Raw genomic sequence first — 18,180 nt, forward strand, 5'->3', positions numbered from 1 at the left:
GCTGTACAATATACACACACTGCCCGCCCCCGAGGAGATGACACAGAGAAGCCATACAATATACAAACACTGCCCGCCCCCGAGGAGATGACACAGAGGAGGTGTACAATATACACACACTGCCCACCCCCGAGGAGATGACACAGAGAAGGTGTACAATATACACACACTGCCCGCCCCCGAGGTGATGACACAGAGAAGGTGTACAATATTCACACACTGCCCGCCCCCGAGGTGATGACACAGAGGAGCCGTACAATATACACACACTGCCCACCCCCGAGGGGATAACACAGAGGAGGTGTACAATATACACACACTGCCCGGCCCCGAGGAGATGACACAGAGAAGGTGTACAATATACACACACTGCCCGCCCCCGAGGAGATGACACAGAGAAGCCGTACAATATACACACACTGCCCGCCCCCGAGGTGATGACACAGAGGAGGTGTACAATATTCACACACTGCACGCCCCCGAGGTGATGACACAGAGAAGGTGTACAATATACATACACTGCCCACCCCCGAGGAGATGACACAGAGAAGGTGTACAATATACACACACTGCCCGCCCCCGAGGTGATGACAGAGAGGAGTCGTACAATTTACACACACTGCCCGCCCCAGAGGTGATGACACAGAGAAGGTGTACAATATACACACACTGCCCGCCCCCGAGGGGATGACAGAGAGGAGTCGTACAATTTACACACACTGCCCGCCCCAGAGGTGATGACACAGAGAAGGTGTACAATATACAAACACTGCCCGCCCCCGAGGAGATGACAGAGAGGAGTCGTACAATATACACACACTGCCCGCCCCAGAGGTGATGACACAGAGAAGGTGTACAATATACACACACTGCCCGCCCCCGAGGGGATGACACAGAGGAGGTGTACAATATTAACACACTGCCCGCCCCCAAGGTGATGACACAGAGGAGGTGTACAATATACACACTGCCCGCCCCCGAGGGGATGACGCAGAGGATAAGCTTTTATAATACATTTTTGGGGGAGTTTTTATCTCCTCTTTTTGTTGCTATTTTTGATATTTATCAGTGTAGGGACCCGCAAGCGTGAGGATCCATGATGAGGATTGTGGGCTTACGTACATTGGCCAATTTACAAACTAATACCTCACATATATTTTATATATGTATTTTTTGCACTTTGATTATGTGGGGTGCAGCCGGGCCTCTTAATACGGCCGTGCATAGTGGAATTTCTGTCCCTTACGTGCTGCAGTGTCCGAGTAACCCACCTAATCTAATAGTAAGGGCGTGGTAATAGACTGCTGGCTGGACACCATGCGCATACAAGTGTGAACAGTGCCCTATGCGCGCCACTAGTGTGCAATTTACCTTACACCTGTGAAGCGTCCATCATGTTGAGAGGCTTGTCTTCATCCTGTTTGTGCATTAGATGTGTTGGCCTGGGCTGACTGGACTGGTTACCCTTTTTTGCTGTGAGTATGTGATGACACAGAGGAGCCATACAATATACACACACTGCCTGCCCCCGAGGAGATGACAGAGAGGAGACGTACAATATTTATACACTGCCCGCCCCCGAGGGGATGACACAGAGTAGGTGTACAATATACACACTGCCCGCCCCCGAGGAGATGACACAGAGGAGGTGTACAGTATACACACACTGCCCGCCCCTGAGGTGATGACACAGAGGAGGTGTACAATATACACACACTGCCCGCCCCCGAGGTAATGACACAGAGAAGGTGAACAATATACAAACACTGCTGGCTCCCAAGGAGATGACAGAGAGGAGCCGAACAAAATTCACACACTGCCAGCCCCGAGGTGATGAGACAGAGGAGACACACAATATAAACACACTGTCCGCCCCCGAGGTGATGACACAGAAAAGGTGTACAATATACACACACTGCCTGCCCCCGAGATGATGACACAGAGGAGCCGTACAGTATACACACACTGCCCGCCCCCGAGGAGATGACAGAGGAGGTGTACAGTATACACACACTGCACGCCCCCGAGGGGATAACACAGAGGAGCCGTACAATATACACACACTGCCTGCCCTAGAGGTGATGACAAAGGAGGTGTACAATATACACAAACTGCCCGCCCCGAGGTGATGACACAGAGGATGTGTATAGTATACACACACTGCCCACCCCCGAGGTGATGACATAGAGAAGGTGTACAATATACAAACACTGCCCGCCCCCGAGGAGATGACAGAGAAGAGCCGTACAATATTCATACACTGCCCACCCCCGAGGGGATGACACAGAGGAGGTGTACAATATTCACACACTGCCCGCCCCCGAGATGATGACAGAGAGGAGCCGTACAATACACACACTGCCCGCCCCCGAGGTGATGACAGAGAGGAGCCGTACAATACACACACTGCCCGCCCCAGAGGTGATGACACATAGAAGGTGTACAATATACACACACTGCCCGCCCCCGAGGTGATGACACAGAGGATGTGTATAGTATACACAAACTGCCCGCCCCCGAGGTGATGACACCGAGAAAGGGTACAATATACAACACTGCCCGCCCCCATGGAGATGACACAGAGGTGTACAATATTCATACACTGCACGCCCCCGAGGGGATGACACAGAGGAGGTGTACAATATTCACACACTGCCCGCCCCCGAGGTGATGACACAGAGGAGGTGTACAGTATACACACTGCCCGCCCCCAAGATGATGATAGAGAGGAGCCGTACAATATACACACACTGCCCGCCCCAGAAGTGATGACACAGAGAAGGTGTACAATATACACACACTGCCTGCCCCAGAGGTGATGACACAGAGAAGGTGTACAATATACACACACTGCCTGCCCCCGAGGTGATGACACAGAGAAGGTGTACAATATATACACACTGCCTGCCCCCGAGGAGATGACAGAGAGGAGCCATACAATATACACACACTGCCTGCCTCCGTGGGGATGATACAGAGGAGGTGTACAATATTCACACACTGCCCGCCCCCGAGATGATGACAGAGAGGAGCCGTACAATACACACACTGCCCGCCCCCGAGGTGATGACAGAGAGGAGCCGTACAATACACACACTGCCCGCCCCAGAGGTGATGACACATAGAAGGTGTACAATATACACACACTGCCCGCCCCCGAGGTGATGACACAGAGGATGTGTATAGTATACACAAACTGCCCGCCCCCGAGGTGATGACACCGAGAAAGGGTACAATTAACAACACTGCCCGCCCCCATGGAGATGACACAGAGGTGTACAATATTCATACACTGCACGCCCCCGAGGGGATGACACAGAGGAGGTGTACAATATTCACACACTGCCCGCCCCCGAGGTGATGACACAGAGGAGGTGTACAGTATACACACTGCCCGCCCCCGAGATGATGATAGAGAGGAGCCGTACAATATACACACACTGCCCGCCCCAGAAGTGATGACACAGAGAAGGTGTACAATATACACACACTGCCTGCCCCAGAGGTGATGACACAGAGAAGGTGTACAATATACACACACTGCCTGCCCCCGAGGTGATGACACAGAGAAGGTGTACAATATACAAACACTGCCCGCCCCCGAGGAGATGACAGAGAGGAGCCGTACAATATTCATACACTGCCCGCCCCCGAGGTGATGACACAGAAAAGGTGTACAATATATACACACTGCCTGCCCCCGAGGAGATGACAGAGAGGAGCCATACAATATACACACACTGCCTGCCTCCGTGGGGATGATACAGAGGAGGTGTACAATATTCACACACTGCCCGTCCCCGAGGTGATGACACAGGAGCCGTACAAAATACACACACTGCCTGCCCCCGAGGAGATGACAGAGAGGAGCCGTACAATATTCATACACTGCCCGCCCCCGAGGGGATGACACAGAGGAGGTGTACAATATTCACACACTGCCTGCCCCCGAGATGATGAAAGAGAGGAGCCGTACAATATACACACACTGCCCGCCCCAGAGATGATGACACAGAGAAGGTGTAAAATATACACACACTGCCCGCCCCCGAGGTGATGACACAGAGAAGGTGTACAATATACCCACACTGCCTGCCCCTGAGATAATGACACAGAGGAGCCGTACATTATACACACTGCCCGCCCCCAAGGGGATGATACAGAGGAGCCGTACAGTATACACACACTGCCTACCCCCGAGTTGATGACACAGAGGAGCCGTACAGTATACACACACTGCCTGCCCTAGAGGTGATGACAGAGGAGGTGTACAGTATACACACACTGCCCACCCCCGAGGTGATGACACAGAGGATGTGTATAGTATACACACACTGCCCACCCCCGAGGTGATGACACAGAGGATGTGTATAGTATACACAAACTGCCCGCCCCCGAGGTGATGACACAGAGAAGGTGTACAATATACAAACACTGCCCGCTCCCGAGGAGATGACAGAGAGGAGCCGTACAATATACACACACTGCCCGCCCCCGAGGGGATGACACAGAGGAGGTGTACAATATACACACACTGCCCACCCCCGAGGTGATGACACAGAGGATGTGTATAGTATACACACACTGCCCACCCCCGAGGTGATGACACAGAGGATGTGTATAGTATACACAAACTGCCCGCCCCCGAGGTGATGACACAGAGAAGGTGTACAATATACAAACACTGCCCGCTCCCGAGGAGATGACAGAGAGGAGCCGTACAATATACACACACTGCCCGCCCCCGAGGGGATGACACAGAGGAGGTGTACAATATACACACACTGCCCGCCCCTGAGGTGATGACACAGAGGAGCCGTATAGTATACACACACTGCCCACCCCCAAGGGGATGATACAGAGGAGCCGTACAGTATACACACACTGCCTGCCCCCGAGTTGATGACACACAGGAGCCGTACATTATACACACACTGCTTGCCCTAGAGGTGATGACAGAGGAGGTGTACAGTATACACACACTGCCACCCCCGAGGGGATGATACAGAAGAGGCGTATAGTATATACACACTGCCTGCCCCCGAGTTGATGACACACAGGAGCCGTATAGTGTACACAAACTGCCTGCCCCGAGGTGATGACACAGAGGATGTGTATGGTATACACAAACTGCCCGCCTCCGAGGTGATGACACAGAGAAGGTGTACAATATACAAACACTACCCGCCCCCGAGGAGATGACAAAGAGGAGCCGTACAATATTCATACACTGCCCGCCGCCGAGGGGATGACACAGAGTAGGTGTACAATATACACACACTGCCCGCCCCCGAGGTGATGACACAGAGGAGGTGTACAGTATACACACACTGCCCGCCTCTGAGATAATGATAGAGAGGAGCCGTACAATATACACACACTGCCCACCCCAGAGGTGATGACACAGAGAAGGTCTACAATATACACACACTGCCCGCCCCCGAGGTGATGACACAGAGAAGGTGTACAATATAGAAACACTGCCCGCCCCGAGGAGATGACAGAGAGGAGCCGTACAATATTCATACACTGCCCGCCCCCGAGGTGATGACACAGAAAAGGTGCACAATATACACACACTGCCCGCCCCCGAGGAGATGACAGAGAGGAGCCATACAATATACACACACTGCCTGCCCCCGTGGGGATAACACAGAGGAGCCGTACAATATACACACACTGCCCGCCCCCGAGGAGATGACAGAGAGGAGCCATACAAAATACACACACTGCCTGCCCCCGTGGGGATAACACAGAGGAGCCGTACAATATACACACACTGCCCGCCCCCGAGGTGATGATACAGAGGAGGTGTACAGTATACACACACTGCCCGCCCCCGAGATGATGATAGAGAGGAGCCGTACAATATACACATACTGCCCGCCCCCGAGGTGATGACACAGAGAAGGTGTACAATATACACACACAGCCCGCCCCCAAGGAGATCACAGAGAGGAGCCGTACAATATACACACACTGCCCGCCCCCGAGGTGATGACACAGAGGTGTACAATATATACACACTGCCCGCCCCCGAGGGGATGACAGAGAGGAGCCATACAAAATACACACACTGCCTGCCCCCGTGGGGATAACACAGAGGAGCCGTACAATATACACACACTGCCCGCCCCCGAGGTGATGATACAGAGGAGGTGTACAGTATACACACACTGCCCGCCCCCGAGATGATGATAGAGAGGAGCCGTACAATATACACATACTGCCCGCCCCCGAGGTGATGACACAGAGAAGGTGTACAATATACACACACTGCCCGCCCCCAAGGAGATCACAGAGAGGAGCCATACAATATACACGCACTGCCCGCCCCCGAGGTGATGACACAGAGAAGGTGTACAATATACACACACTGCCCGCCCCCAAGGAGATCACAGAGAGGAGCCATACAATATACACGCACTGCTCGCCCCCGAGGTGATGACACAGAGAAGGTGTACAAAATATAAACACTGCTCGCCCCCGAGGAGATGACAGAGAGGAGCCGTACAATATACACACACACTGCCCACCCCCGAGGTGATGACACAGAGGAGCCGTACAATATACACACACTGCCCGCCCCCGAGGGGATGACAGAGAGGAGCCATACAATATACACACACTGCCCGCCCCTGAGGTGATGACACAGACTCACAGTGGGTCCTGTCTTCTCCATGTATCCACTTTTGGTGTAATTGTGGGTAATCTTAGGTATCAACTAGAAAACAGAATGCAGGGTCACATGACAGTAATGGCGGCTGCAGTATATACATATACACACGTTATATGAAATATTCTCTGTGCAGCCGATCTGAGGACGGAGGTGATAAAACCCTTTAATCAATATAAACAACTCCGAGCCTCGCACTGGGCCCCGTCCATTTATCACACACCCATCCGTCCATCACATGCCTCATGCCACGCCCCATCCGTCCATCACATGCCCCATGCCACGCCCCATCCGTCCATCACATGCCCCATGCCACGCCCCATCCGTCCATCACATGCCCCATGCCACGCCCCATCGATCCATCACATGCCCCATGCCACGCCCCATCCATCACATGCCCCATGCCACGCCCCATCCGTCCATCACATGCCCCATGCCAGGCCCCACCCGTCCATCACATGCCCCATGCCACGCCCCATCCGTCCATCACATGCCCCATGCCAGGCCCCATCCGTCAATCACATGCCCCATGCCAGGCCCCATCCGTCCATCACATGCCCCATGCCACGCCCCATCCGTCCATCACATGCCCCATGCCACGCCCCATCCGTCCATCACAGGCCCCATGCCACGCCCCATCCATCCATCACACGCCCCATGCCAGGCCCCATCCGTCCATCACACGCCCCATGCCAGGCCCCATCCGTCCATCACACGCCCCATCCGTCCATCACACGCCCCATCCGTCCATCACACGCCCCATCCGTCCATCACATGCCCCATGCCAGGCCCCATCCGTCCATCACACGCCCCATGCCAGGCCCCATCCGTCCATCACACGCCCCATCCGTTCATCATACGCCCTATGCCGAGTCCCATGCATTTGTCACACGCCCCGCTCCGGGCCTCATCCGCCCATCACATGCTCCATGCTAGGTCCGTTCTTCCATCACACATCCCACGCTGAGTTCTGTCACACGCCCCACTCCAGGCCCCCGTCCGTCTGTCACACGCCCCACTCCGGGCCCCCGTCCGTCTGTCACACGCTCAACTCCGGGCCCCCGTCCGTCTGTCACACGCCCCACTCCGGGCCCCCGTCCGTCTGTCACACACCCCACTCCGGGCCCCCGTCCGTCTGTCACACACCGCACTCCAGGCCCCCGTCCGTCTGTCACACGCTCAACTCCGGGCCCCCGTCCGTCTGTCACACACCCCATCCAGGCCCCCGTCCGTCTGTCACACGCCCCACTCCGGGCCCCCGTCCGTCTGTCACACACCGCACTCCAGGCCCCCGTCAGTCTGTCACACGCTCAACTCCGGGCCCCTGTCCGTCTGTCACACGCCCCACTCCGGGCCCTGTCCGTCTGTCACACGCCCCACTCCGGGCCCCCGTCCGTCTGTCACACACTGCACTCCAGGCCCCCGTCCGTCTGTCACACGCCCCATCCAGGCCCCCGTCCGTCTGTCACACGCCCCACTCCGGGCCCCCGTCCGTCTGTCACACGCCCCACTCCGGGCCCCCGTCCGTCTGTCACACGCCCCACTCCGGGGCCCCGTCCGTCTGTCACACGCCCCACTCCGGGCCCCGTCCGTCTGTCACACGCCCCACTCCGGGCCCCGTCCGTCTGTCACACGCCCCACTCCAGGCCCCGTCCGTCTGTCACACGCCCCACTCCGGGCCCCCGTCCGTCTGTCACATGCCCCACTCCGGGCCCCGTCCATCTGTCACACGCCCCAGTCCGGGCCCCGTCCGTCTGTCACACGCCCCACTCCGGGCCCCGTCCGTCTGTCACACGCCCCACTCCAGGCCCCCGTCCGTCTGTCACACGCCCCACTCTGGGCCCCCGTCCGTCTGTCACACGCCCCACTCCAGGCCCCCGTCCGTCTGTCACACGCCCCACTCCGGGCCCCGTCCGTCTGTCACACGCCCCACTCCGGGCCCCGTCCGTCTGTCACACGCCCCACTCCGGGCCCCGTCCGTCTGTCACACGCCCCACTCCGGGCCCCGTCCGTCTGTCACACGCCCCACTCCGGGCCCCCGTCCGTCTGTCACACGCCCCACTCCGGGCCCCGTCCGTCTGTCACACGCCCCACTCCGGGCCCCGTCCGTCTGTCACACGCCCCACTCCAGGCCCCCGTCCGTCTGTCACACGCCCCACTCCGGGCCCCGTCCGTCTGTCACACGCCCCACTCTGGGCCCCCGTCCGTCTGTCACACGCCCCACTCCTGGCCCCCGTCCGTCTGTCACACGCCCCACTCCGGGCCCCGTCCGTCTGTCACACGCCCCACTCCGGGCCCCGTCCGTCTGTCACACGCCCCACTCCGGGCCCCGTCCGTCTGTCACACGCCCCACTCCGGGCCCCGTCCGTCTGTCACACGCCCCACTCCGGGCCCCGTCCGTCTGTCACACGCCCCACTCCGGGCCCCGTCCGTCTGTCACACGCCCCACTCCGGGCCCCGTCCGTCTGTCACACGCCCCACTCCGGGCCCCGTCCGTCTGTCACACGCCCCACTCCAGGCCCCCGCCCGTCTGTCACACGCCCCACTCCGGGCCCCGTCCGTCTGTCACACGCCCCACTCCAGGCCCCCGTCCGTCTGTCACACGCCCCACTCCGGGCCCCGTCCGTCTGTCACACGCCCCACTCCGGGCCCCGTCCGTCTGTCACACGCCCCACTCCAGGCCCCCGTCCGTCTGTCACACGCCCCACTCCGGGCCCCGTCCGTCTGTCACACGCCCCACTCCGGGCCCCCGTCCGTCTGTCACACGCCCCACTCCGGGCCCCGTCCGTCTGTCACACGCCCCACTCCGGGCCCCGTCCGTCTGTCACACGCCCCACTCCGGGCCCCCGTCCGTCTGTCACACGCCCCACTCCGGGCCCCGTCCGTCTGTCACACGCCCCACTCCGGGCCCCGTCCGTCTGTCACACGCCCCACTCCAGGCCCCCGTCCGTCTGTCACACGCCCCACTCCGGGCCCCGTCCGTCTGTCACACGCCCCACTCTGGGCCCCCGTCCGTCTGTCACACGCCCCACTCCAGGCCCCCGTCCGTCTGTCACACGCCCCACTCCGGGCCCCGTCCGTCTGTCACACGCCCCACTCCGGGCCCCGTCCGTCTGTCACACGCCCCACTCCAGGCCCCCGTCCGTCTGTCACACGCCCCACTCCGGGCCCCGTCCGTCTGTCACACGCCCCACTCCGGGCCCCGTCCGTCTGTCACACGCCCCACTCCGGGCCCCGTCCGTCTGTCACACGCCCCACTCCGGGCCCCGTCCGTCTGTCACACGCCCCACTCCAGGCCCCCGCCCGTCTGTCACACGCCCCACTCCGGGCCCCGTCCGTCTGTCACACGCCCCACTCCAGGCCCCCGTCCGTCTGTCACACGCCCCACTCCGGGCCCCGTCCGTCTGTCACACGCCCCACTCCGGGCCCCGTCCGTCTGTCACACGCCCCACTCCAGGCCCCCGTCCGTCTGTCACACGCCCCACTCCGGGCCCCGTCCGTCTGTCACACGCCCCACTCCGGGCCCCCGTCCGTCTGTCACACGCCCCACTCCGGGCCCCGTCCGTCTGTCACACGCCCCACTCCGGGCCCCGTCCGTCTGTCACACGCCCCACTCCGGGCCCCCGTCCGTCTGTCACACGCCCCACTCCGGGCCCCGTCCGTCTGTCACACGCCCCACTCCGGGCCCCGTCCGTCTGTCACACGCCCCACTCCAGGCCCCCGTCCGTCTGTCACACGCCCCACTCCGGGCCCCGTCCGTCTGTCACACGCCCCACTCTGGGCCCCCGTCCGTCTGTCACACGCCCCACTCCAGGCCCCCGTCCGTCTGTCACACGCCCCACTCCGGGCCCCGTCCGTCTGTCACACGCCCCACTCCGGGCCCCGTCCGTCTGTCACACGCCCCACTCCGGGCCCCGTCCGTCTGTCACACGCCCCACTCCGGGCCCCGTCCGTCTGTCACACGCCCCACTCCGGGCCCCGTCCGTCTGTCACACGCCCCACTCCGGGCCCCGTCCGTCTGTCACACGCCCCACTCCGGGCCCCGTCCGTCTGTCACACGCCCCACTCCGGGCCCCGTCCGTCTGTCACACGCCCCACTCCAGGCCCCCGCCCGTCTGTCACACGCCCCACTCCGGGCCCCGTCCGTCTGTCACACGCCCCACTCCAGGCCCCCGTCCGTCTGTCACACGCCCCACTCCGGGCCCCGTCCGTCTGTCACACGCCCCACTCCGGGCCCCATCCGTCTGTCACACGCCCCACTCCAGGCCCCCGTCCGTCTGTCACACGCCCCACTCCGGGCCCCGTCCGTCTGTCACACGCCCCACTCCGGGCCCCCGTCCGTCTGTCACACGCCCCACTCCGGGCCCCGTCCGTCTGTCACACGCCCCACTCCGGGCCCCGTCCGTCTGTCACACGCCCCACTCCGGGCCCCCGTCCGTCTGTCACACGCCCCACTCCGGGCCCCGTCCGTCTGTCACACGCCCCACTCCGGGCCCCATCCGTCTCTCACACGCCCCACTCCGGGCCCCGTCCGTCTCTCACACGCCCCACTCCGGGCCCCGTCCGTCTGTCACACGCCCCACTCCGGGCCCCGTCCGTCTGTCACACGCCCCACTCCGGGCCCCGTCCGTCTGTCACACGCCCCACTCCGGGCCCCGTCCGTCTGTCACACGCCCCACTCCGGGCCCCGTCCGTCTGTCACACGCCCCACTCCAGGCCCCGTCCGTCTGTCACACGCCCCACTCCGGGCCCCGTCCGTCTGTCACACGCCCCACTCCAGGCCCCCGTCCGTCTGTCACACGCCCCACTCCGGGCCCCGTCCGTCTGTCACACGCCCCACTCCAGGCCCCCGTCCGTCTGTCACACGCCCCACTCCGGGCCCCCGTCCGTCTGTCACACGCCACACTCCGGGCCCCGTCCGTCTGTCACACGCTCAACTCCAGGCCCCCGTCCGTCTGTCACACGCCCCACTCCGGGCCCCGTCCGTCTGTCACACGCCCCACTCCGGGCCCCGTCCGTCTGTCACACGCCCCACTCCGGGCCCCGTCCGTCTGTCACACGCCCCACTCCGGGCCCCCGTCCGTCTGTCACACGCCCCACTCCGGGCCCCGTCCGTCTGTCACACGCCCCACTCCGGGCCCCGTCCGTCTGTCACACGCCCCACTCCAGGCCCCCGTCCGTCTGTCACATGCCCCACTCCAGGCCCCCGTCCGTCTGTCACATGCCCCACTCCAGGCCCCCGTCCGTCTGTCACACGCCCCACTCCGGACCCCGTCCGTCTGTCACACGCCCCACTCCAGGCCCCCGCCCGTCTGTCACACGCCCCACTCCGGGCCCCGTCCGTCTGTCACACGCCCCACTCCAGGCCCCCGTCCGTCTGTCACACGCCCCACTCCGGGCCCCGTCCGTCTGTCACACGCCCCACTCCGGGCCCCGTCCGTCTGTCACACGCCCCACTCCAGGCCCCCGTCCGTCTGTCACACGCCCCACTCCGGGCCCCCGTCCGTCTGTCACACGCCCCACTCCAGGCCCCCGTCCGTCTGTCACACGCCCCACTCCGGGCCCCGTCCGTCTGTCACACGCCCCACTCCGGGCCCCCGTCCGTCTGTCACACGCCCCACTCCGGGCCCCCGTCCGTCTGTCACACGCCCCACTCCGGGCCCCCGTCCGTTTGTCACACGCCCCACTCCGGGCCCCGTCCGTCTGTCACACGCCCCACTCCAGGCCCCCGTCCGTCTGTCACACGCTCAACTCCAGGCCCCCGTCCGTCTGTCACACGCCCCACTCCGGGCCCCGTCCGTCTGTCACACGCCCCACTCCGGGCCCCCGTCCGTCTGTCACACGCCCCACTCCGGGCCCCCGTCCGTCTGTCACACGCCCCACTCCGGGCCCCCGTCCGTCTGTCACACGCCCCACTCCGGGCCCCCGTCCGTCTGTCACACGCCCCACTCCGGGCCCCCGTCCGTCTGTCACACGCCCCACTCCGGGCCCCCGTCCGTCTGTCACACGCCCCACTCCGGGCCCCCGTCCGTCTGTCACACGCCACACTCCGGGCCCCGTCCGTCTGTCACACGCCCCACTCCGGGCCCCGTCCGTCTGTCACACGCCCCACTCCGGGCCCCGTCCGTCTGTCACACGCCCCACTCCGGGCCCCGTCCGTCTGTCACACGCCCCACTCCGGGCCCCGTCCGTCTGTCACACGCCCCACTCCGGGCCCCGTCCGTCTGTCACACGCCCGGTATAATTCTCCTCTGAATCATGTATAAAGTTCAGTGAATATTCCACTTCCTCCAGGACACCAGGGATTTCCCCGGCACATTCCCAGCACCGGCTGCTCCGCAGGAATGTGGTCGGGCTGGTTCATCGGATACTGACACCCGCTATGTCCCCCGATCCACCCCGAGACCAGCGAGAAGATCCCTGCCGAGCCCCATCCATGTACACGACTCTGCAGCCCCAAAGTGCACCATTCTCCTCATCACCGGATCACGCGCCATTCTCCTCATCACCGGATCACGCGCCATTCTCCTCATCACCGGATCACGCGCCATTCTCCCCATCACCGGATCACGCGCCATTCTCCCCATCATCGGATCACTCACCATTCTCCCCATCACCGGATCACGTGCCATTCTCCCCCATCACCGGATCACTCACCATTCTCCCCCCATCACTGGATCGCGCGCCATTCTCCCCATCACTGGATCACGCGCCATTCTCCCCCATCACCGGATCACGTGCCATTCTCCCCCATCACCGGATCACTCACCATTCTCCCCCCATCACTGGATCGCGCGCCATTCTCCCCATCACTGGATCACGCGCCATTCTCCCCATCACTGGATCACGCGCCATTCTCCCCATCACTGGATCACGCACCATTCTCCCCCATCACTGGATCACGCGCCATTCTCCCCATCACTGGATCACGCGCCATTCTCCCCATCACTGGATCACGCGCCATTCTCCCCATCACTGGATCACGCCCCTGTCTCCCCATCACTGGATCATGCGCCATTCTCCCCATCACTGGATCACGCGCCATTCTCCCCCATCACCGGATCACGCACCATTCTCCCCCATCATCTGATCACTCACCATTCTCCCCCATCACTGGATCACGCGCCATTCTCCCCCATCACCTGATCACTCACCATTCTCCCCCATCACTGGATCACGCGCCATTCTCCCCCATCACCGGATCATGCACCATTCTCCCCCATCACCAGATCACGCACCATTCTCCCCCATCACCGGATCACGCGCCATTCTCCCCATCACTGGATCTCGCGCCATTCTCCCCATCACTGGATCACTCACCATTCTCCCCCATCACTGGATCACTCACCATTCTCCCCATCACCGGATCACTCACCATTCTCCCCCATCACTGGATCACGCACCATTCTCCCCCATCACCGGATCATGCACCATTCTCCCCCATCACCAGATCACTCATCATTCTCCCCCATCACTGGATCACGCACCATTCTCCCCCATCACCGGATCACGCGCCATTCTCCCCATCACTGGATCACTCACCATTCTCCCCATCACTGGATCACTCACCATTCTCCCCCATCACTGGATCACGCACCATTCTCCCCCATCACCGGATCATGCACCATTCTCTCCCATCACCAGATCACTCATCATTCTCCCCCATCACTGGATCACGCACCATTCTCCCCCATCACCTGATCACTCACCATTCTCCCCCATCACTGGATCACGCACCATTCTCCCCCATCACCGGATCATGCACCATTCTCCCCCATCACTGGATCACGCACCATTCTCCCCCATCACCGGATCATGCACCATTCTCCCCCATCACCAGATCACGCACCATTCTCCCCCATCACCGGATCACGCGCCATTCTCCCCATCACTGGATCTCGCGCCATTCTCCCCATCACTGGATCACTCACCATTCTCCCCCATCACTGGATCACTCACCATTCTCCCCATCACCGGATCACTCACCATTCTCCCCATCACCGGATCACTCACCATTCTCCCCCATCACCAGATCACTCACCATTCTCCCCCATCACCGGATCACTCACCATTCTCCCCATCACTGGATCACTCACCATTCTCCCCCATCACTGGATCACTCACCATTCTCCCCATCACTGGATCACTCACCATTCTCACCATCACCGGATCACGTGCCATTCTCCCCCCATCACTGGATCACTCACCATTCTCCCCATCACTGGATCACTCACCATTCTCCCCATCACCGGATCATGCACCATTCTCCCCCATCACCAGATCACGCACCATTCTCCCCCATCACCGGATCACGCGCCATTCTCCCCATCACTGGATCTCGCGCCATTCTCCCCATCACTGGATCACTCACCATTCTCCCCCATCACTGGATCACTCACCATTCTCCCCATCACCGGATCACTCACCATTCTCCCCATCAGCGGATCACTCACCATTCTCCCCCATCACCAGATCACTCACCATTCTCCCCCATCACCGGATCACTCACCATTCTCCCCATCACTGGATCACTCACCATTCTCCCCCATCACTGGATCACTCACCATTCTCCCCATCACTGGATCACTCACCATTCTCACCATCACCGGATCACGTGCCATTCTCCCCCCATCACTGGATCACTCACCATTCTCCCCATCACTGGATCACTCACCATTCTCCCCATCACTGGATCACTCACCATTCTCACCATCACCGGATCACGTGCCATTCTCCCCCCATCACTGGATCACTCACCATTCCCCCCATCACCGGATCACCTGCCATTCTCCCCCATCACCGGATCTCGTGCCGTTCCCGACTCCCGATTGGACCGGTAGATGAGTATTGCTGCAGTGAGTGCCCTCGGGGGCCGGCTCTGCGCCGCGCTCTTACCTCGGCCTCCGGAGTGTCTGGAAACGCGTTCTTCAGGTAGGAGAAGCGCGCCGCGCGGAGGACGTTGTACCAGGTGACGATCTCCTGCCATCACAAGCCGAGTGTTAGTGACAGGCGAGGGGCGGTGCAGGGGATGGCGGCACTCACCTCCCCGGTGCAGGGGATGGCAGCACTCACCTCCTGACTGCAGGGGATGTCAGCACTCACTCCCCGGTGCAGGGGATGGCGGCACTCACCTCCCCGGTGCAGGGGATGGCAGCACTCACCTCCTGACTGCAGGGGATGTCAGCACTCACTCCCCGGTGCAGGGGATGTCAGCACTCACTCCCCGGTGCAGGGGATGTCAGCACTCACTCCCCGGTGCAGGGGATGGCGGCACTCACCTCCCCGGTGCAGAGGATGGCGGCACTCACCTCCCCGGTGCAGGGGATGTCAGCACTCACTCCCCGGTGCAGGGGATGTCAGCACTCACCTCCCCGGTGCAGTGGATGGAGGCACTCACCTCCCCGGTGCAGGGGATGGCGGCACTCACCTCCCCGGTGCAGAGGATGGCGGCACTCACCTCCCCGGTGCAGGGGATGTCAGCACTCACTCCCCGGTGCAGGGGATGTCAGCACTCACTCCCCGGTGCAGGGGATGTCAGCACTCACTCCCCGGTGCAGGGGATGTCAGCACTCACCTCCTGACTGCAGGGGATGTCAGCACTCACTCCCCGGTGCAGGGGATGTCAGCACTCACTCCCCGGTGCAGGGGATGGCGGCACTCACCTCCCCGGTGCAGAGGATGGCGGCACTCACCTCCCCGGTGCAGGGGATGTCAGCACTCACTCCCCGGTGCAGGGGATGTCAGCACTCACTCCCCGGTGCAGGGGATGTCAGCACTCACCTCCTGACTGCAGGGGATGTCAGCACTCACTCCCCGGTGCAGGGGATGTCAGCACTCACTCCCCGGTGCAGGGGATGTCAGCACTCACTCCCCGGTGCAGGGGATGTCAGCACTCACTCCCCGGTGCAGGGGATGTCAGCACTCACCTCCTGACTGCAGGGGATGTCAGCACTCACTCCCCGGTGCAGGGGATGTCAGCACTCACTTCCCGGTGCAGGGGATGTCTGCACTCACTCCCCGGTGCAGGGGATGTCTGCACTCACTTCCCGGTGCAGGGGATGTCAGCACTCACTCCCCGGTGCAGGGGATGTCAGCACTCACTCCCCGGTGCAGGGGATGTCTGCACTCACTCCCCGGTGCAGGTGATGGCGGCACTCACCTCCCCGCTCTTGTGGTACACATAGATGCTCCTCGTCCGTCCGCCCTGCACACAGGTGATCTCCAGCCCGTGCTCCAGCTCCAGCTTCTCACACTGGAACATGGCGTTCAGGGTCTCGATAGGAAACTTCCCCTTGGGTCTATCAAGCTGAGAAAGAAAGGAGATCCCAAAATCCAGCAGATCCCGCAATATCCGACCGCCGGGCCGACAACCAGCGGGATGGTGATCAGCAGTGAGGTCCTCACAGGCGCCACTCCTCTGTCATATTACAGGCGGCACACTCACTCCGCCTCTAGGAGATACATGTGGCACACTCACTCTGCCTCTGGCGGCACACTCACTCCGTCTTTGGTTTCACACTCACTCGGCCTCTGGTGGCACACTCACTCTGCCTCTGGTGGCACACTCACTCCACCTCTGGAGGTACACTCACTCGGCCTCTGGTGGCACACTCACTCCACCTTTGGCGGTACACTCACTCTGCCTCTGGCGGCACACTCACTCCAAATTTGGCTTCACACTCACTCGGCCTCTGGCAGCACACTCAGCCTCTGGCGGCACACTCACTCCGTCTTTGGTTTCACACTCACTTGGCTCTGGTGGCACACTCACTCCACCTCTGGCGGTACACTCTCTCGGCCTCTGGTGGCACACTCACTCTGTCTTTGGTTTCACACTCACTCAGCCTCTGGTGGCACACTCACTCCACCTCTGGAGGTACACTCACTCGGCCTCTGGTGGCACACTCCCTCAGCCTCTGGCGGCACACTCATTCTGCCTCTGGTGGCACACGCACTCAGTCTCTGGCATCACACTCACTCAGCCTCTGGTGGCACACTCACTCTGTCTTTAGTTTCACACTCACTCAGCCTCTGGCAGCACACTCACTAGATCTTTGGTTTTACACTCACTCGGCCTCTGGCAGCACACTCAGCCTCTGGCGGCACACTCACTCCGTCTTTGGTTTCACACTCACTCGGCTCTGGTGGCACACTCACTCAACCTCTGGCGGCACACTCACTCCATTTCTGGGGGATAAGAAGTTTAGCGTCACACTCACCCTGTCTTTAGTGTAGTAGGTCAGCAGCCCCCCACTCTCGGAGAATATGAATATTCTCTCTAAGAACTGCCCCTTCTTTTTTCCTTTCTTCAGCAGGACGCCTTCTTTAAAATCTGCCAGAGATAGAATGGAGGCCGTGTAAGGGGTAAGCAGCACAGACACCTGAGGCCACGCTCCATGTAAGAGGTAAGCGGCACAGACACCTGAGGCCGCGCTCCGTGTAAGGGGTAAGCAGCACAGACACCTGAGGCCACGCTCCGTGTAAGGGGTAAGCGGCACAGACAC

General features: G+C 61.2%; 1 protein-coding gene across 1 annotated transcript in view; it reads right to left on the reverse strand.

Moving 5' to 3' along the window:
- Positions 1-18,180, reverse strand: part of ADAP2 (ArfGAP with dual PH domains 2) — a 77,969-nt gene that overhangs the window by 22,839 nt on the left and 36,950 nt on the right. Inside the window, exons 5-8 of the mRNA XM_075348034.1 lie at positions 17,896-18,008; positions 16,836-16,982; positions 15,572-15,655; positions 6,662-6,724 (exon numbers count right to left, since the gene is read on the reverse strand). Of these exons, the coding sequence (XP_075204149.1) occupies positions 6,662-6,724; positions 15,572-15,655; positions 16,836-16,982; positions 17,896-18,008 (407 nt within the window). The remainder of the gene's footprint in view (positions 1-6,661; positions 6,725-15,571; positions 15,656-16,835; positions 16,983-17,895; positions 18,009-18,180) is intronic.

The sequence above is a fragment of the Anomaloglossus baeobatrachus genome, chromosome 5, assembly GCF_048569485.1.
Source record: "Anomaloglossus baeobatrachus isolate aAnoBae1 chromosome 5, aAnoBae1.hap1, whole genome shotgun sequence".
Lineage (NCBI taxonomy): Eukaryota > Metazoa > Chordata > Amphibia > Anura > Aromobatidae > Anomaloglossus > Anomaloglossus baeobatrachus.